Below are 26,052 nucleotides of genomic sequence, written 5' to 3'. Positions count from 1 at the left end.
AATTCCGCCATCATGGTCCTTGCCGCATCCATCAATGTCTGGTTCTTCCTCTCCGCGACACCATTGTGTTGAGGGGTGTATGGTGCAGAATATTGATGCTTGATCCCCTCATCACTAGGAAACTCATCCAAGGTATATTTCTTGAACTCGGTGCCGTTGACACTCCTTATTGTCAAGATCTTTGCATCATGTTGACGTTGTGCTTCATTTGCAAAGTCGATGACGGTTTGTTGAGTCTCACTCTTCCTCTTGAAGAAATATACCCCAAGTGTCTCTTGAATAATCATCCACAATCACCAAGCAATATTTTCTACCCCCAACACTATCAAAGGATGGAGGCCCAAAGAGATCCATGTGAAAGAGATCCAAGGGTATCTTCAAGTAGATGATAGTCGTGGGAGGGTGAGCCTTCTCATGTAGCTTTCCTTCGATACAAGCACAGCAAGCACAATCTTTGGCAAAACTAACATTTGTTAGTCCACGGACATGGTCCCCCTTGAGAAGACATTGCAAAGATCTCATATTGACATGGGCTAAATGGCGATGCCAAAGCCATCCCACATCAACTTTAGCCATTAGGCATGTCGCGGTCTTAGTGGGTCACTCCGAAAAGTTAATCACATAAAGACCGTTCTCGACATGCCCAACAAAGGCTACTTTAAGAGTCTTGCTCCACAAGAGGGCCACGGTATCAATATCAAAGAATGTGGCAAAGCCCATGACTGCAAGTTGACGAACGGAAAGTAGATTGTATGCACAGGACTCAACAAGCATGACTTTCTCGATCGTGAGATCATGAGAAATGACAACCTTGCCAAGACCCAATACCTTAGAGGACGAGGAATCACCCCACTCGATGTTGGTGGGAATAGAAGGGATCTTGTGCACGTACACCACCAAGTCCTTGCTTCCGGTCATATGATTTGTGGCTCCACTATCGAGCAACCATGATCCCCCACCGGAAGCAAACACCTACAAGAGATCAATTCTTGGTTTTAGGTACCCATTTTGTAATGGGTCCTTTGATGTTAGTAACAAGGGTCTTAGGAACCCAAATAGACCATTCAATGTACTCATGAGGAGAACCAACAAATTTAGCATAAACATGCCCATCACTAGCATGGCACAACACGTAAGAAGGGTTGAAGTCGTCGGCTTTGTTGGAAGGGGTGGCATTGCCCTTTTTGACATTACCACCCTTCACATTGTTCTTCTTCTCCTTCGGAGCACCCTCTCCCTCCTTCACAAACGTTTGCTTGAGAGGGGGAGGTCATTTGGTCTTGTCATTCTTCTTGTTGTTCTTGGAATTGGGTGCAAACCCAACTCCCTCTTTGGCCACAACTTCCTTTTGATTGCTCAAAAGGTCATTGAGGTTCTTCTCACCTTGTATGCATGTCACAAGGCCTCTCTCAAGTTGTTCTTTCAACTTGGCATTCTCCTCCACAAGATGCACATGCTCACAACATGGGTTAGTAGCATTTGCATTATCAATTAATACCATATGAGGAAAGGTGGCTTTCTCCTTGGTTAGCTTCACTTGGAGTTGATCATGAGACTCCTTCAGGCTAGCATGAGCACCCTTCAAGACCTTGTGAGCCTTGTTGAGTATATCAAACTCCTCCTTGAGTCTAGCATGGTCAACCCCAAGTTTAGCCTTCTCAGAATTTAGCACACGAGTTACAACAAGAGCATGATCAAGATCTTTCTTTAATTTGGCATGGTCATCGTTGTGTGACTCCTCAAGAGCCAAATGATGCACACACTCTTCCTCAAGAGCATTAGAGAGATCCGATATCTCATCGACATAGTCACGACTATGACCTTCCATCTTAGAGATGGTTTCTTCATGAGCCTCAATCATGTCATTGGCTTCACCAAGTTGTTACAAGAGAGCAACGAAGTGCTTCTTGGATTTGCCCTTGAGCTTACTCGTAAAAGAATCAAATTCATTTACTTCCTCATTAGACCCCTCACTTTCATCAATGCAATCCGTCAAGGAGGGATTAGTAATGATGGTAGTTTTGATGTCGGGGGTTACCTTGTTGGTGGCTTTAGCCATGAGGCACTTGGCGGTGATGTTCTCGTTGGGTGAGTCGAAGAGGGACACCCGTGGAGTTGTGGCAATGGCAACGGAAGCCATGGCCATGGCTTCACTATCTTCATCATTCTCATGGTATTCTTCTTGAACCATCAACCCTCTAGTTGGAGTCTTCTTGGTGAAGTTGTTCTTGTTGGGGAAAGACTTGGCTTTGTCTTTTCGGATGAGCTTGCCACCATTGTCTTCCCTCTTCTCGTAAGGGCATTCCGCAACAAAATGGCTCACATTGCCACAATTGTAACATGTTCTCACACGTTTCTTGCCCTTGAAGCTACTTGAGTTATTCTTGTTGAAGCTTGCCCTTGAGTTCTCCTTGCTCCAAAATTGCCTTGAAGCAAGAGCCATGTGTTCATGATAATCATACTTAGTATCTTCGGGGTTGCTCTCAACTTCTTCCTCATCATCCTATTCTTCCACACTATCCTTGGCCTTCAAGGCAAGGTAGGGCTTCTTTGCTCTTTGAGAATGTAACACCGCATTGTCGGCGATCTTGTCCAAGATGCTCATAGCCACTGAGGGAGTCCCGGATTAGGGGGTGTCTGAATAGCCGGACTATAAACTATGGTCGGACTCCTGGACTATGAAGATACAAGATTGAAGACTTCGTCCCGTGTCCGGATGGGACTTTCCTTGGCGTGGAAGGCAAGCTTGGCGATACGGATATGTAGATATCCTCCCATTGTAACCGACTCTGTGTAACCCTAGCCCTCTCCGGTGTCTATATAAACCGGAGGGTTTTAGTCCGTAGGACGAACAACAATCATACCATAGGCTAGCTTCTAGGGTTTAGCCTCTCTGATCTTGTGGTAGGCATACTCTTGTACTACCCATATCATCAATATTAATCAAGCAGGAGTAGGGTTTTACCTCCATCAAGAGGTCCCGAACCTGGAAAAATCATCGTGTCCTTGTCTCCTGTTACCATCTTCCTAGACGCATAGTTCGGGACCCCCTACCCGAGATCCGCCAGTTTTGACACCAACATTGGTGCTTTCATTGAGAGTTCCGTTGTGCCGTCGCCATCAGGAAGGATGCCTCATCCTGTCTTTAAAGACGGCGCTGTTGCTAAAGGAGCTTTGGCTATCAGCCAAACTCTCCGGCTAGGCGGTTTTCTTATGACCGCCTGTTCGGCCGCCGCGCCGACGATGACTTCTCGGGTCATCGAAACCAATCTCCACGTCACCTCGGAACTCGCCGAGCAGTTAGATCCGACAGAGCTCTCTTCCTTAAACGAGCTCTTAGATCGCATCGCCGCCCTGGGAGTCGCTACAGACTACGATCAGATTGGGCCTAAACCCGATCCGAGAGAGATTAACTCTCCCCAGGTCACCAACCACGTCGTAGTGGTGGAGGAACAATGCGGCAAGCCTTCATCTATCTTAAGGACTAGTTATGTCTGGATTCCCGATCCCTCCAAGCCGGATACCCGCGGAGGGGAGGACGTCGCTCAAGCCCTAAACCTAAAGTTAGGCAGCGGGCTAGATTCATTGGACAACATCCAAGAACCCAAGCTTCCGAGTTCGTAAACTCCTTGGCCCCTGAGTCTCAGATTTGGCGAGGTTCCGGATTTAATTCCACCCGCCCACCCAAATATAAGGGATCTATCCCAAATTTAGCAAGAGCCCACAGAAACAGTACACCATTACTGGGCCAGATTCCTCCTGGTTATGAACAGGATAGAGGACTGCTGCGAGGAGGATGCAATTTCATTCTTCTGCAATAATTGCACGGATAACGGAATCCTCAACGCCATAAGTTGCCGTGAAATTATACGCTTCGCCGACTTGGCATCCATAGTACGAAAGTACTGTGTGATGGAAAGCGCCTGGAAAACCGAAATAAAATTTTTGGACAATCCAGCCCTGAATACAACCCCAGTCCGAAATAAAAGGGTGCATTATCGCCAGGCATCAGGGTTAAACACCAAAAAGCAAAAACCCTCTATAGGGCATGGAACCGTAGTGGAGGGATGGCTCAATGGACCCTATAACATTCATAGTACAGAGGGCGCCACACCAACTCATAGCCTTAGAGCATGTTGGATACTCCGGCAGGTGGCCAGAAGTGGCGAGGAGCTTCTAACTCCAGAATTCACAAAGCACCAGCTAAGGGATACCAGTACGGTATTAACAGTCTTCGAGACTTTTGCATCAAATAATATGTGGAAATGAACACTCCGCAGCCTTGCCGAAGTCTACCAAGTAGCAACAATAAACCCATGGAGTGACACGGCTATTACCTTTAATGCCAGTGATGAACCTAAATTCCGAACAGCCCGAGCACCAGCCGCATTGGTCCGTAGTCCAATAGTGGACGGCTTTCACCTTACCAAGGTACTCATGGACGGTGGCAGCGGATTGAACCTCATTTATGAGGAAACCCTTCGAAATGGAAATAGATTGGAGCCGCATTGAGCGAAGCAACACAACCTTTAGAGGAATAATCCCCAGTCGGGAAGCGTGTTGTACAAGAAAAATCACACTGGATGTGGTGTTCGGCACGCCGGATAATTATAGGTCCGAGGAGGTCACGTTTCAAGTGGCCCCGTTCAGCAGCGGATACCATGCTCTATTAGGGCGAGAGGCATTCACAATTTTTTAAGCTATACCCCATTACGGGTACATGAAGCTCAAAATGCCCAGAACCAACGGAATCATCACTCTTGCTAGTGACCCGGACATAGCACTCCGCGCCGAAAATAAGACAGCCGCACTAGCCCTTGAGGCACTATGCGAAGCCCTAGCGGCCAAGGAACTGACTGCGCTGTGCTCCATGGTGAACAGGGAAGACGTGATACTCGATAAAAGATCCAAGTCCACCTCCTTTAAACTGGCGGACGAAATAGTCAAATTCCAAGTCCATCCAACAGACCCTACAAAAACGGCCTCCATCAGGGCGCAATTAAACCCTGATGTAGACGCTGCACTACGAGAATTCCTACATGAAAATTGGGACATTTTTTCCTGGCACCCTTCAGACATGCTAGGAATCCCACGCAGGCTGGCCGAGCACAACCTAAACATCCTAAAAGGATTCAAGCCTGTCAAGCAGGTTCTTCAGCGTTTCTCTGAACCTAAGAGACAAGCCATGGGAGAGGAGATAGCCATATTCATCAGAGATATAAAACATCCGGACTGGCTAGCAAACCTGGTGATGGTACCAAAGAAGGACAAATCCTGGCGCCTATGCGTCGATTTCAAGGACCTCAACAAGGCTTGCCCAAAGGATCCCTTCCCCCTCCCCCGCATCGATCAAATTATCGACGCTACCGCAGGACATGATTCATTGCGTTTCCTCGACGCATACTCCGGCTACCATCAAATTAAGATGGCAGAGCCAAACCAAGCCGCAACATCATTCATCACCCCATACGGCCCATTCTGCTTCAACACAATGCCCTTCGGGCTCAAAAACGCCGGCGCAACATATCAGCCATGATTCAGACATGTCTGGCAAACCAGATCGGCAAAACAGTGGAAGCATACGTGGATGACGTGGTCGTCAAAACCAAGCATGTCAAAACTCTAGTAGACGACTCGAGGCTCATATTCGATAACCTCCGAACATATGACATCAAGCTTAACCCGGAAAAATGCGTTTTTGGCGTACCAGCCGGAAAGCTCTTGGGCTTCATTGTATCCGGTAGAGGAATTGAAGCAAACCCCGCCAAGATTCGAGCTCTGTCACAATTGGATATTCCAAAGGACCTCAAACAAATACAAAAACTGACTGGCTGCGTGGCGGCTCTAAGCCGTTTTATCTCCCGCTTGGGAGAAAAGGCATTACCCCTTTATCGCCTCCTCCGGTGCACCGAACACTTCGAGTGGACAGATGCCGCCACGGCCGGACTCGAAGAAACAAAAGCCATATTGGCAACAAACCCGGTCCTGGCTGCGCCTAACATAGGCGAACCAATGCTATTATACATTGCGGCAACTTATCAAGTTGTAAGCACAGTGCTCGTCGTCGAACGAGAAACGGACGGACACAAATCCCCCCTTCAAAAACCAGTTTACTACGTGTCCACTGTCCTCACTCCATGCAAGTCACGGTACCCGCATTATCAAAAGATAGCATATGCGGTGTTTATGGCATCCCGGAAGCTGCGACACTACTTTCAAGAGTGTTCGATAACAGTAGCCTCCGAAGTACCTCTTAACAATATTATAAACAACCGCGACGCGACGGGCCGGATTGCCAAATGGGCCATTGAGATCCTCCTGTTCGACATAACCTATAAGCCACGGTGAGCTATTAAGTCACAAGTTTTGGCCGACTTCGTCGCCGAATGGACTGAAGCCGAACTCCCTAAAGAGTACGGCACATATTCCAACTAGATCATGCACTTCGACAGCTCCAAAATGTTAGCTAGTCTGGGGGCTGGCGTCGTTCTGGCGTCCCCAACAGGAGATACAATTCACTACATACTCCAGATATTGTATACGGACTCCAACAACACAGCCGAATACGAGGCCCTTCTACATGGTCTCCAGATGGTAGTGTCCATGAGCATCCAACGCCTAGAGGTGTGTGGGGATTCGAACCTCGCGATATCCCAAATAAATGGAGACTTTGATGCCAAGGATCCGAAAATGGCAGCTTATCGCAACACCGTCCTAAAAATGTCAGCTCGGTTCGAGGGGCTCGAATTTCACCATATAGCCCGGGAAAACAATCAGGCAGTAGATGTCTTGGCACGCATTGGCGCAAAGCGCGATGCAGTCCCCTCCCCCCCCCCCCTAACATTTTCTTGGAGAGGCTATTCAAGCCATCCATATTATGGGAAGGGGAAACCGGAAATAACAGCCCGGACCCAACCGCACTGCCCGACACCGAACATTCTGACACAACGGGAGGCTCTGCCAACGAAGTAACATCCTCAGCCCACCTAATAATGGCAATCATTGCCCCGTGGATAGAACCATTCCTAGCCTACCTGACCAGGCGGGAACTTCTCGAGGACCAAAACAAGGCACGCTGCATAGTGCGGCGATCTAAAGCCTATAAAGTCCATGACGGAGAGCTTTATAAGAAAAGCACCACCGGAGTCCTGCAAAGGTGTATCTCCGAAGAGGAAGGGCGGAATCTTCTGGCTGAAATTCATGCAGGACTAGGCGGGCACCATGCTGCAGCCCGGGCCCTTGTAAGAAAGGCCTTTCGTACAGGATTTTATTGGCCGACGGCCCGGGCAGATGCTCAGGACTTAGTCCAACGATGCGTCGGTTGCCAGCTCTTTGCTAACCAAAGCCATATGCCACCCACCGCCCTCCAAACTATACCCATCACCTGGCCCTTCGAGGTCTGGGGGCTTGACATGGTTGGACCCCTTAAAGGAGGAACCCACAAGCAAAAAACCTACTGGTCATGGTGGATAAATTCACCAAATGGATAGAGGCCAAGCCTGTTAAGATGGCCGAATCCGGACTGGTGATAGACTTCATGTCAGGGGTCGTACACCGTTACGGCATCCCCCACAACATCATCACTGATAACGGCACGAACTTTACGGCCGACGAGGTCAAACTCTGCTGCAAAAACATGGGCATCAAGCTCGACTACGCTTCAGTATACCACCCACAAACTAACGGTCAAGTCGAGCGAGCAAATGGTCTAATCATGAGCGGCATCAAACCCAGATTAGTGCGGTCCCTCAAGGAATCTAACACACACTGGGTAGAGGAGCTCGACTCCGTACTCTGGGGGTCGCGGAACACGCCGAATTGCACCACCGGATTCACACCATTCTTTATGGTATACGGCGCAGAGGCAGTTCTGCCCTGCGACATAATTCATGACTCACCCCGCGTGCGCATGTATGAAGAAAGAGAAGCCAAACTCGATCGGTAGGACAGTTTGGACGCCTTGGAGGAGGAGCGTGATGTGGCAAAAGCCCGTTCCGCATTCTATCAACAGCAGGCTCGAAGATATCAAAGCAGAGAAGTACGGGCCAAAACTTACAATGTTGGCGAGTTAGTTCTACGCCTGCCGGATAAGAAAAAGGACAAACTCAAGCCCAAATGGGAAGGTCCCTTCATTATTTACCAAGTCCTGACTGGTGGAGCGTACCGTCTGCGAGATGCATCGGATAACCGACTCAAGTCGAACCCATGGAACGCAGCCCGCCTCCGATGATTCTACGCCTAGCGCCGGACTCTGTGTTTGTCTCCTTCCTTTGTCTATTTTTTACACATTAGCTGTCTTATATTTCTCTCCTTCTCCCTCCCTTTCTCTTACAGCCTTTAAGGGCTCGTTCGTGCCTTGTTCGCACACAATTGATGTGCTATCCGCGCTCATTATACCTGGGGGCTTCTTTAACAGAAGCTTGTTTATACGGGCCTCATGCCCAACACATGTGTCACACTTCCGCGTGTACCTTTTATTCACCATTATATGCATCGATATGACTTAAGTTTTGGCCAAGTTGGGTTGCCTGGCTCTTGTGCTTACCCCTACGTTCCCGATTGTTCGGCTAGGCGGTAAAGGGAGCACCTCTGCGATTGTTACTGCCGGGTCAGCCGGATGTGTACCTCAGACTGGGTGAAGCCAAAAGCTAGCGTTCTTAAGGGAATATTTGGTCGGTGAACCAAAGATGATTTCTCACTCGTTTATTTATCCGCCCCCAGATGCTTTTCTGCTTTTTTCGCAGTCCGGACATGCACTTTAGGGAATGCCTCCCAGGGAAAGGAACCCCTAACGGAACTATTCTCACTGGAATATGTTTCTTACTAACCATGTAATATAACATAACTAGTTGGGCACTTGTCTGTTCAAGCACTCATGACCCCTACGCCTGGTCTCCACGCATGCCCCGGTTCTTACATAACCGAGAGGGTATTCGGACACACTCCAGACTATCGGGTCCCGAGGTTGAAGCGAAAAGGTCTGCCATGACAAACGATCTACAATCCGGCTAGAAGGCATTTTACATGTCATCTTAAATTACATAGTCAATTTTACTGGGTATATTCCTCTTCAATACCATCCAACAGGTTGTCTAGTTTACAGTCCTGTTGGGAATATTTGGCGGCCAACTCTACCTGGCCGTACACTAAACTCATAGGGATCTCCTTCCCATCGGGCCCCATAGGTCCGACCTCGGCCATGTGGTTTGGGTCAGCCTCCGTATACCGCGTCTTCACCATGGCCCAGGCCTCCCTGGCGCCTTGACGGCAGGCCGATATCTTCCATAATCGGAAGCGCCACCGCGCTCCCTTCAGCTTTTCTACAAGCTCTCCAAGGCCTTCGGGCATGGAGACGGATGGCCACAAGGCCTGGGCGACGCCTTGCATTACTTGCCGAACTCGTTCGTGCAGTTGTGAGAGCTCGGGAAGAAGGTCACCCATAGAACCGGGCATTTCCTCTGCAGGCCGACCTGTCAGCATACCTATAGACATAACTCTGTCAATCGACTTCCTCGCCGAACTCTTTTTCGAAGTTCGTTCAAGCACTTACTACAAATGTCGCGTCGAAGCCGCCGATTCTCCTTCATGGAGTCCGACAGCTGAGCACGAACATCCTTTAGTTCCTCGCCCAGCTGGGTGTTGGCATCTTGGAGATTATTCTTCTCTTGCCTCACCCTCGTAAGCACGCTCTCGCCGGCCTTTAACCGGCGCAAGAGTTTTTGCTTGTCAGGATCCACTCCGGCGCCATCTGCAATGTTATTGTCAGATTTGCACACATGCCACACTTCACAACATACTTATCTTTTGAAGCATATATTACGAGAGGGGGTCTCCTTGGCCTCCCCTGCCGCAGTTAGTGTGGCCTCAAGTTGGGCTTTGCACTCTTCCAGCTCCTAGGACAGTTGGGTATTCTTTTCTGTAAGATCCTGCATAACAAATGATCCTTAAATCAGTTATTCTAACTATTTCAATTCTCGGGGGCTACTGACATATATAACCATCAAATTTTCTCACTCGTATGTCTTTTACATACTGCTCCGTGGCTCTGTCTAGACCATTTTGAGCGGCATGGACGTATGCATCTCCCGTATTGAAGGCATCTCCCGTGATTTAACAAAACTAATTTCGTGCGCGCAAAGTTTCTGTTTTTCAGCAGAATCAAATTAACTATCATCATAGGTTATCCTATAGATTCTACTTGGCACAAACACTAATTAAAACATAAAAACACATCTAAACAGAAGGTAGATGCAAAATTTATTACTAAATAGAAACAAAAACAAAAAACAAAAATAAAATTGGGTTGCCTCCCAACTAGCGCTATCGTTTAACGCCCCTAACTAGGCATAAAATCGAAGATAGATCTAAGTAGTGCCATCTTTGGCACTTGATTTATCAATAGAGCACTTATAATCTTTAGGGGTTTCTCCCTTTTTAGCAATGACTAAATCTTTAGACAAAAATGCAAGAAATTCATTTGTAGCAAAAGGTTCCTTAATGATAGAGAGACAATTAGGATGAACACTTATTGATTTGAGATCCGCGTCTCCCTTACTAGAAGATTCACCCTTATTTTTAGGAACATAAATAAATTTGGCAGTTTTGGTAGGAGGTTTTGGAGTGTTTTTCATGGAAGAAAACGCCGAACCTAAGTTGGTAATGATATCCTCAAGTTTACCGATTCTTGCAGAATCTAGATCTATCTTTTCATTAACTATAGGTTCTTTCTCTTTAAGATTTTTCAAAGTAACTCCAACCCTAGATCCGTATTGGGTAATCTTATTATGAATCTTTTTATCCAAATTTTCAATCAACTCAACAGTGACAATTTTATTTTCAATAATCTCAAGCCGTTGCATCACATGTTCTAAAGTTCAAACAGTTCCATTAACCAAAAGATGTGGTGGGCCAAACAAATCTAACATAGCATTATAAGCATCAAATGTATGGCTACTCAAGAAATCCCTTGCGGTAACGGTATCAAGAACGCATCTATTCCAAGGAGTAATGCCTACATAAAAATTGCAAAGAAGAACGGAAGTGTAAAGCTTCCTAGTAGATTTATTTTGAGGATTGCAAATTCTATGCCAAGCATCTTTTAAATTGTCTCCCTCCCTTTGCTTAAAATTGAGAATTTCATGTTCGGGGGTAATAACAAGGATAGGAGGACTATCCATAACGACAAGGTAAACAATCTAACACATGAGCAGACAGAAAAAGGCAAGTGAAAAAAGAGAAGAGAAGATTGGGAAAGAGAGGGCAAATAAAACGGCAAGGGTGAAGTGGGGGAGAGGAAAACGAGAGGCAAATGGCAAATAATGTAAATGCGAGGGAGATGAGTTTGTGATGGGTACTTGGTATGTCTTGACTTGAGCGAAGACCTCCCCGGCAACGGCGCCAGAAACCCTTCTTGCTACGTCTTGAGCTTGCGTTGGTTTTCCTTGAAGAGGAAAGGGTGATGCAGCAATAGTAGCGTAAGTATTTCCCTCAGTTTTTGAGAACCAAGGTATCAATCAAGTAGGAGGATCCTCAAAAGTCCCACGCACCTACACAAACAAACAAAGAACTCGCAACCAACGCAATAAAGGGGTTGTCAATCCCTTCACGGCCACTTGCGAAAGTGAGATCTGATAGAGATAGTATGATAAGATAAATATATTTTTGGTATTTTATAATATAGATGCAAAAAGTAAAGATGCAAATAAAAGTAGATTGAAAGCTTATATGATAAAAGATAGACCCGGGGGCCATTGGTTTCACTAATGGCTTCTCTCAAGATAGCATAACTATTACGGTGGGTGAACAAATTATTGTCGAGCAATTGATAGAAAAGCGAATAATTATGAGATTATCTAGGCATGATCATATATATAGGCATCACGTCCGTGACAAGTAGACCGACTACTGCCTGCATCTACTACTATTACTCCACACATCGACCGCTATCCAGCATGCATCTAGAGTATTAAGTTCATAAGAACAGAGTAACGCATTAAGAAAGATGACATGATGTAGAGGGATAAACTCATGCAATATGATATAAACCCCATCTTTTTATCCTCGATGGCAACAATACAATACGTGCCTTGCAACCCTTTCTATCACTGGGTAAGGACACCGCAAGATTGAACCGAAAGCTAAGCACTTCTCCCATGTCAAGAAAGATCAATCTAGTAGGCCAAACCAAACTAATAATTCGAAGAGACTTGCAAAGATAACTCAATCATACATAAAAGAATTCAGAGAAGATTCAAATATTTCTCATATATAAACTTGATCATAAACCCACAATTCATCGGATCTCGACAAACACACCGCAAAAAGATTTTACATTGAATAGATCTCCACAAGAGAGGGGGAGAACATTGTATTGACATCCAAAAAGAGAGAAGAAGCCATCTAGCTAATAACTATGGACCCGAAGGTCTGTGGTAAACTACTCACAACTCATCGGAAGGGCTATGGTGTTGATGTAGAAGCCCTCCATGGTCGATTACACCTCTGGCGGAGCGCCGGCGAAGGCTCCAAGATGGGATCTCGCGGATACAGAAGGTTATGGCGGTGGAAATTGTTTTTCGTTGGCTCCCTAGATGTTTTCGGGGTATGAGGGTATATATAGGAGGAAGAAGTACGTCGGTGGCCGCTTGAGGGGCCCAGGAGACACGGGCGCGCCCTCCTATCTCCAAGCCGCCTCGATTGCTTCTTGACTTGCACTCCAAGTCCTCTGGATCATGTTTGTTCCAAAAATCACGCTCCCGAAGGTTTCATTCCGTTTGGACTCCGTTTGATATTCCTTTTCTTCTAAATACTGAAATAGGCAAAAAAAACAGCAATACGGGCTGGGCCTCCGGTTAGTAGGTTAGTCCCAAAAAATGATATATAAAATAAAGCCCGTAAACATCCAAAAGGGGTAACATAATAGCATGGAACAATCAAAAATTATAGATACGTTGGAGACGTATCAGTTGCCGAGATCCCGTTGCCATATAACGGGATCCTTGGCCGCCCAGCGCTGACCAAGTTCATGGTTGCATGACATTCTTTGGGCCGGTCCATGATGGAAAAAACCGTGGTAGAAGCGAGGGGGAGGAAAATTTCGGGGAGTTGCCGGTTACGGTGGGAGGTCGGGGGCCGAGCGATGCACGTTTCTCTCGTACACGTACGCGCGTGTGTGCGAGGCGTTGGCTCTAACTGAACCCAAGCGAGGCATTGGGCTCTAACTGAACCCGAGCGATTGCACTACAGGCTACGCGATACTGAACCCGAGCGATCGATAGATGGCTGTTAACTGAACCCGATCGAGCGATTCCTTCACTATTGCTGCTAACTGAAGCCGATCGATTGGATGAACAGTGAGCGTTGCGGGGGGTTTGGATGAACAGTGAGCGGTGGCATTGCCTCTGAATGAACAGGACCCCGTGGTGTGGAGGGCTGGATGAACAGTAGATGGTGCAGGGGTGCCCGTGGAGGGTGGTTGAACAGGACCCCGTGGTGTGGAGGGCTGGATGAACAGTAGATGATGGAGGGGTGCCCGTGGAGGGGTGGATGAACAGGACCCCGTGGTGTGGAGGGCTGGATGAACAGTAGACGATGGAGGGGTGCCCGTGGAGGGGTGGATGAACATGACCCCGTGGTGTGGGGGGCTGGATGAACAGTAGACAGTGGAGGGGTGCCCGTGGAGGGGTGGTGTAACACCCCGAGAATCATGCTACAGCAATCTTCCCCTAAATGGTGGCCAGGTCATCATGATTACTATTTCCATTTGTCCAAAAATCAAAGTCAAATTCATATTTAAATTTCAAGTGAAATTATTAATTCTTTGATCGGTAAAACTAAAATGTTTGAATAATAATTCTATAAATTTCCGTGATCATCTTCATGTTGAAACCAACTTCATTTGGCTCACAAATAAATTCATAGGAAAATAATAACTGGTCCAGCAGCAAATAGAATAGCCTTTTCAAAATAAACAAATATTTTAAACAATTTCTTTTGACCTCAAAATTTGTGGGCCTCTCCAAATTTATGACTAATAATTATGTGCCAAATATCCTTGTCAGGGAAATTCAATTTCGTTTTGCTTTAAATAATAAAACAGTGAGGAAATTATAAAAAACACAAAAATAAAATCAGTAAAAGGGCCTAACTAACTAATGTGCATCTGGGCCCTGGAGGTCACAGAGCACCACCGGCCCACCTCACTTCCTCTCCCTCCTCACGCTACAGGATACAGGGGGAGGGCGTGGCGGCCATCCCGCGGCTATGGTCGCCCCTCCAGCCACACGCCGGCCATCCGGCGGTGCCCCGCGAAGATAAGGACCCCCTCTGCCCCGCGGAATGAATCCTAGCCCCCTCTTCCTTTCCCCTCGCGCCTTTGCTTCCTCCCAGCGACAAGCCGAGCCGCCGTCGCCATTGTCTTCGCCGTCCGCGTGCTTCCCGACGACCCCGAGCCCCACTAGCTTATCCAGGAGGTCGGCTACGCTCATCTCCTTCCACTACGGGGATGTGTTCGAGCTCGGAGCACCTACATCAACTGGATCGAGCCGCCTTCGACCTCGGGACCTGACTCCGTTCGTCGCCCCCGCGTCGCTCCTCCGCTCCTCCGGTCCACCTCGACTCCATGTCGCTTCCTTGACCACACCACGAGCTCCGGGGTGAGCTTCTTCCCCGATTCCTCCCTTTCCCCCTTCGATCTGTTGCCTTAAGCCGCCGAACGCGACCTCCCGTGACCGGACGGAGCTCTGCTCCCTTGCGCGCCCAGCCCCGCGCCTCGGCTGCGCCTCGCGTGTGCGCGCACGCTCGTGGGCCCTGCTGCCCGGGGCCGCGCCCTGCTCCTCCTTCCCCGCGCGTCGTGCTACTCTGCTGTTGCAAGCTGCCGCTGCTGCTTGCCGCTGCTGTGCTGCTTAGACTGCTGCTACTTATGTACTGTTGCCCCTTATTGCTGCTTCTGCTACTCCGTGCAGGCTGCCGCAGCTTGTGTTGCTCGCTTAGCGGCTGCGCTGCGCCACTACCGCCGGCTGCTGCTGTTGCTGGCCACGGCAATGGTCGTGGCCGTGTGTGCTCTGTGGCACTGTGTGTGTACTAGGTGCGTGTGTGTGTGTTAGCCAGCCAGATGGCTGGCTGTGTTGAGGCCGGCACTTGTTTAGATTTAGGTTTAGGATTAATTAGTATTTATTTAGTGCTAATTTAGCCTAAGTAAATGACATGTGGGATCATCCCTGTTAATTACCATTTTATTAAACTAAAGTCAATGACAGATGGGCCCTGCTTTGACCCTGTTGACCAGTCAATCTTGATTGGTCAACTGTTTGACTAAACCCACTGGCCCCACCTGTAATACACTCTGGCTAGAGTAGTACTACGTGACAAAACTTTTTGCTGTTTATATTTCGATTTAATACATTAAAAAATGTTTAAAGCTTTGAAAATTCATATAAAATAAACCGTAGCTTGGATCCAAAAACTTTATACATGAAAGTTGCTCAGAACGACGAGACGAATCCGAATACGCGGTTCGTTCGTCCGCCACATGTCCCTAGCTTAGCAAACCTCGAACCTTTCCCCTCCGGTTCATCTGTCTGACAGACGTCCGGAACCGGGAAAACATTCCCGGTTGAATTCCTCCTTCACCTATATCGTGTAGCCATACGTTAGGTCACACCCGGCACAACATATTGCCATGTTACGCTTTGTGATGCTCAGTGATTACGAGTCGAACGACTAGTCTAGACTAGTCGCTCGACTAGTCTACGAGTCGCAGAGTGGATGTCGACTCATTTTCTCGTGTAGACTACAAATACGAGTCGAGCCGTGGATGGACTAGTCGACGACTAGTCTGGACTAGTCGACATATATGAGTCGAGCGACTCAAAAAAGAGAGCTGCCTCAGCTGGGACGAGGCGCCGCCAGCACCCACTGCCCTGTCGCCGCCGCCGCCACCCACCGCAGGGACGGCGGATGGCGCAGCCAGGTGCGGCGGCCGGCTGGAGCTTGTGCTCAGGCGGCGGCCATGGCCGTGACCCGTAGGGGCACGCGGCCTTGAGACGGGAGAGAAGGAAGAGAGAGAGAGGAGAGGAAAGGAGGAGGCATGGTGGTGGTCGGCGGGCTCGCGGCGGCAGCGGCCGGGACCGGCGGAAGGCGGCAGGAGGCGCGGGTCGCGTGCACGCGTGCTCTCGTGCGTGATGGCGCTGGCGGCGGCGATTGGAGAGGTCGGGAGCTAGGGTTCCAGTGGCTGGGGGCTAAGTAGGCTGGCCATTTGGGCCCAAATGGGCCAGCTGGGGGGTGATGCGTGGTGCTGGGCTAGTATTTAGACAGTGGCTGGTCCTATTCCATACCCACTTGGGCCCAGAACACTGCATAGCTCAATGATTTAGACAGTGGCTGGTTTTATTGCATACTGTACTGTTAGTAACTTAGTATATACTACATACTACCACTAGGTATTAGTAGCTGAGTACTACAGTACCATGTCGACTAGTCTAGCACTAGTCTACACTAGTCTCGATTAGTCTATGAGTCTCTACCTCGGAACGACTCGTCGACTTGTCGACTCGTAAACCATGGTGATGCTATGTTTGCTTTGTATTTACTGTTTCTCCCCCTCTTCTCTTTGGTAGACCCCGAGACCGATGTTGCCCCTGTGATCGACTACGTCGGCGACGACCCCTCCTTGCCAGAGCAACCAGGCAAGCCCCCCCTTTTGATCATCCCGATATCGCCCATTCCATTCTCTCATGCTTGCATTAGATTTTGCTGCTGTTATTGATTGCTCCTATTCTAATGCATAGCCTGCTTTTGTATCTGATGTTGTACCTTACCCGCTTATCCTAAACTGCTTAGTATAGGTTGGTTAGTGATCCATCAGTGACCCCCACCTTGTCCTTGTTGCCCCTGCTTCATCATCGAAGACCCGATTAACGGGATCGAAGACCAGGCCCCAGCACCGCACATCACTTTCCCCTTAGTTGCTCGACACTGCTGGGTTACTATCGAGTGCCGAGGGTGAGACCTCTACAGCACTTCTGATGTTAACCCTGTAGTGTAGCTATTCGGTCGTGGTTATCGAGGGTGATTCCGCCTTAACCACTTTCGATACGACTCTATCGTGCAACCCCTCAAGTGTGAACCTCGGGGGTGATTCCTCTTACGTTCACCTTGATGATTACGTCGAGTGGAATTCACCGGGGGTGATTCCTCGGGTTTTCCCCTTGAAGTTTAGACACACAGTTACTATGGTTACTATGACTTTACACTGAACCATGTTACTAAAGACGGGTCAACCCCGAGGGGTACCCGCGCGAGCATAATTGCGAGTGATGTGGAGTCGGGTTGACCTAGAAGGTGCCCGAGAGATAATTACGAGGCGTGGCCGGGCATTCTTAGCCCTTGTCGCAAGTCCTCGAGACGGGGCAACGGGGTCACATCTTTTGTGAGTCTCTGCTTGTTACCGCGCGTTCCTAATCCACTACGATTTGGATATTTGATCCGAGGAGCCTCTGGCCTGATAGCACTAACCATCACGTGGGCATAGTATGGGCGTTCTGCGTCGTATACATCAGCCGAAGCTTAATAGACGTCAGCGACTGAGCGGCGCGCGCCGGGTTGGACTGGTTACGCCTTCTCTTGTATAAGGGAGGCTAGGTCTGCTCACCGGCCGCGTACGCAACGTGCAGGAGTTTCCGGGGAGATGGCCCATGACCCCTGGGGGCATAGGTTTAGTCCGGCGTGCTGACCTCTCTGTTAAGTCTAGGTCGGGTTGCGGCGTATTGTTTGGCCGAGGCCGGGCATGACCCAGGAAAGTGTGTCCGGCCGGAGTTAAGCGAGCGTGGTGGGTAAGTTGGTGCACCCCTGCAGGGAAGAAAACATCTATCGATAGCCTGTCCTACGGTAACGGACACTTGGAGTTGTATCCCGATCGATACAACTAGAACTGGATACTCATGATGAGAAATGGATTGAGATGAGAAATGGATTGTGATGAGAAATGGATAGTATGGCTTTGGGATTTCTTTCTCGCAGGGTGTCGAGAAAGGATCTCTGGCCGAGGTTGATAACACTACTACTACTTTACTTTATGCTACTCTACTCCCTCCTATTTGCTGCAAGATGATGGTTTCCAGAAGATGCTAGTCTTCGATAGGACTAGGCCTTCTCACGATTCTGGCATTTCTGCAGCCCAGTCCACATATACAGCCTTCCTTTGATAATGCTGCATATGTAGTGTAGTTCCTTGCTTGCGAGTACTTTGGATGAGTACTCACGGTTGCTTTGCTCTTTTTTCCACCTCTTTCCATTCTTCTCGGATGCTGCAACCAGATGGTGGAGCCCAGGAGCCAGGCGACACCACCGACGACTGCTACTACCCCGAGGGTGCCTACTACCACGTGACGGACGCCGACGACCAGGAGTAGTTAGGAGGCTCCCAGGCAGGAGGCCTTGCCTTTTCGATCAATGTTGCTTTTGTGCTAGCCTTCTTAAGGCCAACTTGTCTAACTTATGTCTGTACTCAGATATTGTTGCTTCCGCTGACTCTTGTGTATTCGAGCTTATGTATTCGAGCCCTCGAGGCCCCTGGCTTGTAATATAAAGCCTGTATTATTTTAATTTGTGTCTAGAGTTGTGTTGTGATATCTTCCCGTGAGTCCTTGATCTTGATCGTACACATTTGCGTGTATGATTAGTGTACGATTGAATCGAGGGCGTCACAAGTTGGTATTAGAGCCGAGTGCCTATAGGTAGCCCCCTTTCCAACTCCTTGGCCGAAGTTGAGTCTAGAAACCGAAAATTGTTTTACTAACTTGGCTGTGTGGCTTACGGGCCCACGTTGCCAACTAGGTGGTATTAGGATCTTTTATTCCTTGTCTATACTCTGGGACTCTGATCTCTCTTCCATTCGGGTTAAACGATTTTGCTACCTCTAACATTAGGATCTCGTAACGACTTTCCCCGAAGAGCCCCTTCATTCCGGATGGTTGCCTGCTTCACCAGAAGACTTCAAAGAAATTCTCCGATCTATTCCTGAGAACTTGTGTTGATTTCTTTTGCAATCCCTTAACACCGTTGAATCCTTATGGATAACTGTGTACCCTCGCCATTCTTACTTCCATCCCTAGTTATTCTCGTTATTACAAGATACCCGGAAGTATTCTCTGACTTTCGAGAACCCTTTTTTTCGACTGCCTTGCAACTCTTTTCTGCCTGAATAACCCTACGAATAATTCCACACACTTATTAGGGATTTGTTCATCCCCAGTTGATCATATGTCTCATAAAAATTCTTCGAATGCAATTCGATCTCCTGAAGATCCTCTACAGCCTAGTGCTCCCGAAAGTCTTGTCTCCCTGCATTATGGTTAAATCCATATGTCGAGCAGTATTCATTAATATCCTTTGTCATTGTCATCCTGAGCCTATTGATTCATTATGTTGCGATTGCTCTCTCAATCATCAGTTGAACCCTGAAATTTGACCTTCCTGCTCATACGTCATTCTAGACATGAGTTGGATCTCGGCCAATCATGTTGTAATTGATTGTCCACCTAGTTCCCTTCAACTTGAACGTCGAATTATTCAGCTGTTTCTATAATCTAATGCCTTCGCATTCTTTCCCTCTTCTGATTGAGTACTGATACTCACATCAGATACATTGAGGACCGCTGAATACTTTGTTGGATTATTATCCGACAATGTCCTTCATATTCAAAATCTTGTGCGCTCTTCCCCTGATACCGCCTTCGGTAAGTTGCATCCTCTGCTTATTGTCAACCATGCTCTATCATTGAGCTGATGTTATATGCTCTGGAAGTTAATGGTATATGTTCCTAAGATACCCCTACGGGTTGAACCTATACCTTTCCTAAAATTTGTGTGAACTCGAAAGAGATGTGAGTCATACTCTTCTGGTGCTTCACCAGATAAATCTTTCGCACTACAAATTCTTCAAAAACGAGGAGTGAATGAAAGGTTATGCATTGAAGAAGTGGGAGTCAACCTTGAACGTTTGTGTTCATGCCCACGGACCCGATGTAGAACTTATCATGTAAGCTGCTCATAAAAATAATTACCCCCTTGTTATAAGTTCAACTTCTATCGGTGGTTTGATCATTCATAATCGTGGTTCCTACCATAATTTCTCCTTAATTCCATTTCCCGGACAAGTTAAAATACTTGTGTCCTGCAAGTCATTTCACCTGTCCAACCTCTAATTTGATCTACCTTCAAGTATTGCCTCATGTTATCTCGATGATATTGTGTCATTACACTACCTCTTGTAAATTCTTAATTGGAGTGATACTTCGTCACCTCATTCCTAGCCTGATCGGCTATATCATTGTCGTGCTAATTTAACTGTGCTACCTGGTCCTTATTCCCGGAGCACAACTTTTCGACGATGAGCGAAGCTTACGTCGATCTTCCTCATTTTATCAATTCACCTCGAACAACAAGCTTGATTTTGAGCTTGTGTCGTATCTGTGGTTCCAATAGCCTTTCGCTTCATCTTTCCTGTTGCTTGATGGCATCGCTCCTCGATGGCATCTTCATAGAGCCTCTCGACAAATGCATCGTGATCAGCATCAACATTTTGACTTCCGTTGAGATGACAATTGAATTCATGGTGAGAAATACCATCCTTGACCTTCAATGATTTGAGTTATCATTGACAACCCCCTTGTCTTCTTTCCAACACATGTTTGATCATGTCTTGGTTATACCTTGGGCTCCTTGCTATTCCTGCAATTGTTCCTTGAGTATTTCTTGTGATCTTCAACTCCAACCCCTACTTGTAACACCATGTTAATGCTACCTCAAAGCATGACTGGGGTATTCCGCATATCAACAAGAACATTGGAAGCACATTGTCGAATTTTTCTTGATCTATTATCCAAACACCGTTGAATGGGTAATATCAGGATTCTTCCCTCGCCCCATTATCTAAATGCTTTTGAACTTGCTGTCCTATCATGTATATCCTGCTCTGCTTTTCCTTGGGAAGGATATACTCCCAACTCTTATGTGTAAACACGTCTTCCTTTCCATTGGACTGTTTGATCTAGTAATCACATTTTCCTTTCCATTATTTTGTTTAACCTTTCTTGTAAGCTGATTTATCTGAGCAGTGATAATTTCCTGGTTAGGTAAACACCTCGATGTACAACTCAGTCAGTAAGCCCCTGTTACTACTATTGATGGCATTCCGGTAACCACCGATGGACGAGAACCTTGCCTATTGGTCCGTCTCGTTTCAATGAGAAGGAAAATGGTTCTCTCCGTCCCTCGCCCTTGGTACCCATGTTGTTGCCAACATAACTGATTGGCTATCCTCTGACATGCCTTGCTATCATGACCGTGCAAGATGTCACCGCTCCTTCTACTTTTAACCCAAATGATGGGCCCATAACCCAGAGTTCCACATGATCGAAACCTGACTCTCCTGTACACCCCTTAATCCCAAAGTTATTCCTCGTGAGTGGCCTCATATGTAATTCACGAGCCATCTTCTAAGAAATCATCAATTCTGGTATCAGACAAAATACTTATTCCCGTTGCTCTAAACCCTTTCACACTCTGTTCCAGGCAATGAACGATTGCCTACCCGATTGAAGCTTCTTATTGCACATTCTTACCTTGCTCTCGATGACTTTCTTGAGTTTTAACTCGAGAGATGCCTCTTTGCCATGTTCATTGAGATAGTCCCCAGGTAACTATCTTGTGTTGAGCTCCGTCCTTCCCGAGTCTTTCCCCCTTAATCCACCCCTTAAATCTCGGGACGAGATTTCTTATAGTGGAGGAGATTTGTAACACCCCGAGAATCATGCTACAGCAATCTTCCCCTAAATGGTGGCCAGGTCATCATGATTACTATTTCCATTTGTCCAAAAATCAAAGTCAAATTCATATTTAAATTTCAAGTGAAATTATTAATTCTTCGATCGGTAAAACTAAAATGTTTGAATAATAATTCTATAAATTTCCGTGATCATCTTCATGTTGAAACCAACTTCATTTGGCTCACAAATAAATTCATAGGAAAATAATAACTGGTCCAGCAGCAAATAGAATAGCCTTTTCAAAATAAACAAATATTTTAAACAATTTCTTTTGACCTCAAAATTTGTGGGCCTCTCCAAATTTATGACTAATAATTATGTGCCAAATATCTTTGTCAGGGAAATTCAATTGCGTTTTGCTTTAAATAATAAAACAATGAGGAAATTATAAAAAACACAAAAATAAAATCAGTAAAAGGGCCTAACTAACTAATGTGCATCTAGGCCCTGGAGGCCACGGAGCACCAGCGGCCCACCTCACCTCCTCTCCCTCCTCACGCTACAGGATACAGGGGGAGGGCGTGGCGGCCATCCCGCGGCTATGGTCGCCCCTCCAGCCACACGTCGGCCATCCGGCGGTGCCCCGCGAAGATAAGGACCCCCTCTGCCCCGCGGAACGAACCCTAGCCCCCTCTTCCTTTCCCCTCGCGCCTTTGCTTCCTCCCAGCGACAAGCCGAGCCGCCGTCGCCATTGTCTTCGCCGTCCGCGTGCTTCCCGATGACCTCGAGCCCCACTAGCTTATTCAAGAGGTCGGCTACGCTCATCTCCTTCCACTACAGGGACGCGTTCGAGCTCGGAGCACCTACATCAACTGGATCGAGCCGCCTTCGACCTCGGGACCTGACTCCGTTCGTCGCCCCCGCGTCGCTCCTCCGCTCCTCCGGTCCACCTCGACTCCATGTCGCTTCCTCGACCACACCACGAGCTCCGAGGTGAGCTTCTTCCCCGATTCCTCCCTTTCCCCCTTCGATCTGTTGCCTTAAGCCGCCGAACACGACCTCCCGTGACCGGACGGAGCTCTGCTCCCTTGCGCGCCCAGCCCCGCGCCTCGGCTGCGCCTCGCGCGTGCGTGCATGCTCGTGGGCCCTGCTGCCCGGGGCCGCACCCTGCTCCTCCTTCCCCGCGCATCGTGCTACTCTGCTGTTGCAAGCTGCCGCTGCTGCTTGCCGCTGCTGTGCTGCTCAGACTGCTGCTACTTATGTACTATTGCCCCTTATTGCTGCTTCTGCTACTGCGTGCAGGCTGCCGCAGCTTGTGTTGCTCGCTTAGCGGCTGCGCTGCGCCACTACCGCCAGCTGCTGCCGTTGCTGGCCACGGCAATGGCCGTGGCCATGTGTGCTCTGTGGCACTGTGTGTGTACTAGGTGCGTGTGTGTGTGTGAGCCAGCCAGATGGCTGGCTGTGTTGAGGCCGGCCCTTGTTTAGATTTAGGTTTAGGATTAATTAGTATTTATTTAGTGCTAATTTAGCCTAAGTAAATGACATGTGGGATCATCCCTGTTAATTACCATTTTATTAAACTAAAGTCAATGACAGATGGCCCTGCTTTGACCCTGTTGACCAGTCAATCTTGATTGGTCAACTGTTGACTAAACCCACTGGCCCCACCTGTAATACACTCTGGCTAGAGTACTACTAGGTGACAAAACTTTTTGCTATTTATATTTCGAATTAATACATTAAAAAATGTTTAAAGCTTTGAAAATTCATATAAAATAAACCGTAGCTTGGATCCAAAAACTTTATACATGAAAGTTGCTCAGAACGACGAGACGAATCCGAATACGCGGTTCGTTCGTCCGCCACATGTCCCTAGCTTAGCAAACCTCGAACCTTTCCCCTTCGGTTCATCTGTCTGACAGACGTCCGGAACCGGGAAAACATTCCCGGTTGAATTCCTCCTTCACCTATATCGTGTAGCCATACGTTAGGTCACACCCGGCACAACATATTGCCATGTTACGCTTTGTGATGCTATGTTTGCTTTGTATTTACTGTTTCTCCCCCTCTTCTCTTTGGTAGACCCCGAGACCGATGTTGCCCCTGTGATCGACTACGTCGACGACGACCCCTCCTTGCCAGAGCAACCAGGCAAGCCCCCCCTTTTGATCATCCCGATATCGCCCATTTCATTCTCTCATGCTTGCATTAGATTTTGCTGCTGTTATTGATTGCTCCTATTCTGATGCATAGCCTTCCTTTGTATCTGATGTTGTACCTTACCCGCTTATCCTAAACTGCTTAGTATAGGTTGGTTAGTGATCCATCAGTGACCCCCACCTTGTCCTTGTTGCCCCTGCTTCATCATCGAAGACCCGATTAACGGGATCGAAGACCAGGCCCCGGCACCGCACATCACTTTCCCCTTAGTTGCTCGACACTGCTGGGTTACTATCGAGTGCCGAGGGTGAGACCTCTACAGCACTTCTGATGTTAACCCTGTAGTGTAGCTATTCGGTCGTGGTTATCGAGGGTGATTTCTCCTTAACCACTTCCGATACGACTCTATCGTGCAACCCCTCAAGTGTGAACCTCGGGGGTGATTCCTCTTACGTTCACCTTGATGATTACGTCGAGTGGAATTCACCAGGGGTGATTCCTCGGGTTTTCCCCTTGAAGTTTAGACACACAGTTACTATGGTTACTATGACTTTACACTGAACCATGTTACTAAAGACGGATCAACCCCGAGGGGTACCAACGCGAGCATAATTGCGAGTGATGTGGAGTCGGGTTGACCTGGAAGGTGCCCGAGAGATAATTACGAGGCGTGGTCGGGCATTCTTAGCCCTTGTCGCAAGTCCTCGAGATGGGGCAACGGGGTCACATCTTTCGTGAGGCTCTGCTTATTACCGCGCGTTCCTAATCCACTACGATTTGGATATTTGATCCGAGGGGCCTCTGGCCTGATAGCACTAACCATCACGTGGGCATAGTATGGGCGTTCTGTGTCGTATACATCAGCCGAAGCTTAATAGACGTCAGCGACTGAGCGGCGCGCGCCGGGTTGGACTGGTTACGCCTTCTCTTGTATAAGGGAGGCTAGGTATGCTCACCGGCCGCGTACGCAACGTGCAGGAGTTTCCGGGGAGATGGCCCATGACCCCTGGGGGCATAGGTTTAGTCCGACGTGCTGACCTCTCTATTAAGTCTAGGTCGGGTTGCGGCGTATTGTTTGGCCGAGGCCGGGCATGACCCAGGAAAGTGTGTCCGGCCAGAGTTAAGCGAGCGTGGTTGGTAAGTTGGTGCACCCCTGCAGGGAAGAAAACATCTATCGATAGCCTGTCCTACGGTAACGGACACTTGGAGTTGTATCCCGATCGATACAACTAGAACTGGATACTCATGATGAGAAATGGATTGAGATGAGAAATGGATTGTGATGAGAAATGGATAGTATGGCTCTGGGATTTCTTTCTCGCAGGGTGTCGAGAAAGGATCTCTGGCCGAGGTTGATAACACTACTACTACTTTACTTTATGCTACTCTACTCCCTCCTGTTTGCTGCAAGATGGTGGTTTCCAGAAGATGCTAGTCTTCGATAGGACTAGGCCTTCTCACGATTCTGGCATTTCTGCAGCCCAGTCCACATATACAGCCTTCCTTTGATAATGTTGCATATGTAGTGTAGTTCCTTGCTTGCGAGTACTTTGGATGAGTACTCACGGTTGCTTTGCTCTTTTTTTCCAGCTCTTTCCACTTTTCTCAGATGCTGCAACCAGATGGTGGAGCCCAGGAGCCAGGCGACACCACCGACGACTGCTACTACCCCGAGGGTGCCTACTACCACGTGACGGACGCCGACGACCAGGAGTAGTTAGGAGGCTCCCAGGCAGGAGGCCTTGCCTTTTCGATCAATGTTGCTTTTGTGCTAGCCTTCTTAAGGCCAACTTGTCTAACTTATGTATGTACTCAGATATTGTTGCTTCCGCTGACTCTTGTGTATTCGAGCTTATGTATTCGAGCCCTCAAGGCCCCTAGATTGTAATATAAAGCTTGTATTATTTTAATTTGTGTCTAGAGTTGTGTTGTGATATCTTCCCGTGAGTCCTTGATCTTGATCGTACACATTTGCGTGTATGATTAGTGTACGATTGAATCGAGGGCGTCACAGGTGGTTGAACAGTAGCCGGTGGAGTAGCGCGCGGTGGAGGCTGGATGAACAGGAGCCCGTGGAGGCTGGAGGAGGTCGACGGTGGAGATGAACAGTATCCCGTGGAGTCCC

General features: G+C 48.0%; 1 protein-coding gene across 2 annotated transcripts; it reads left to right on the top strand.

Annotated features, from left to right (window-relative positions):
- The first annotated feature begins 22,383 nt into the window (after positions 1–22,383).
- Positions 22,384–25,656, top strand: LOC119305587. Of its 2 annotated transcripts, XM_037582074.1 has the most exons (3): positions 22,384–22,760; positions 23,850–23,918; positions 25,518–25,656. In XM_037582074.1, exons 1-3 carry the CDS (start codon positions 22,546–22,548, stop codon positions 25,642–25,644), a joined length of 411 nt encoding a protein of 136 aa, XP_037437971.1. In that variant the 5' UTR covers positions 22,384–22,545; the 3' UTR covers positions 25,645–25,656. The 2 variants fall into 2 exon arrangements, with proteins under 2 accessions (XP_037437971.1, XP_037437972.1); XM_037582075.1 differs by lacking the exon at positions 23,850–23,918 and having other exon boundaries at positions 22,385–22,760.
- The last annotated feature ends 396 nt before the right edge of the window (positions 25,657–26,052 follow it).

Source organism: Triticum dicoccoides, chromosome 5B (assembly GCF_002162155.2).
Source record: "Triticum dicoccoides isolate Atlit2015 ecotype Zavitan chromosome 5B, WEW_v2.0, whole genome shotgun sequence".
Classification (NCBI taxonomy): domain Eukaryota; kingdom Viridiplantae; phylum Streptophyta; class Magnoliopsida; order Poales; family Poaceae; genus Triticum; species Triticum dicoccoides.
The sequence above is the reverse complement of the archived record's forward strand: the minus strand, read 5'-3'. Positions and strand labels throughout refer to the sequence as shown.

Excerpts from the sequence above, each read along its gene's own strand:
- LOC119305587 (XM_037582074.1), top strand. The coding sequence starts at position 22,546 with ATGACCTCGAGCCCCACTAGCTTATTCAAGAGGTCGGCTACGCTCATC. Across the intron at positions 22,761-23,849 it reads ACCACACCACGAGCTCCGAG|ACCCCGAGACCGATGTTGCC; the intron begins GTGAGCTTCTTC and ends TCTCTTTGGTAG. Across the intron at positions 23,919-25,517 it reads CTCCTTGCCAGAGCAACCAG|CTCTTTCCACTTTTCTCAGA; the intron begins GCAAGCCCCCCC and ends CTTTTTTTCCAG.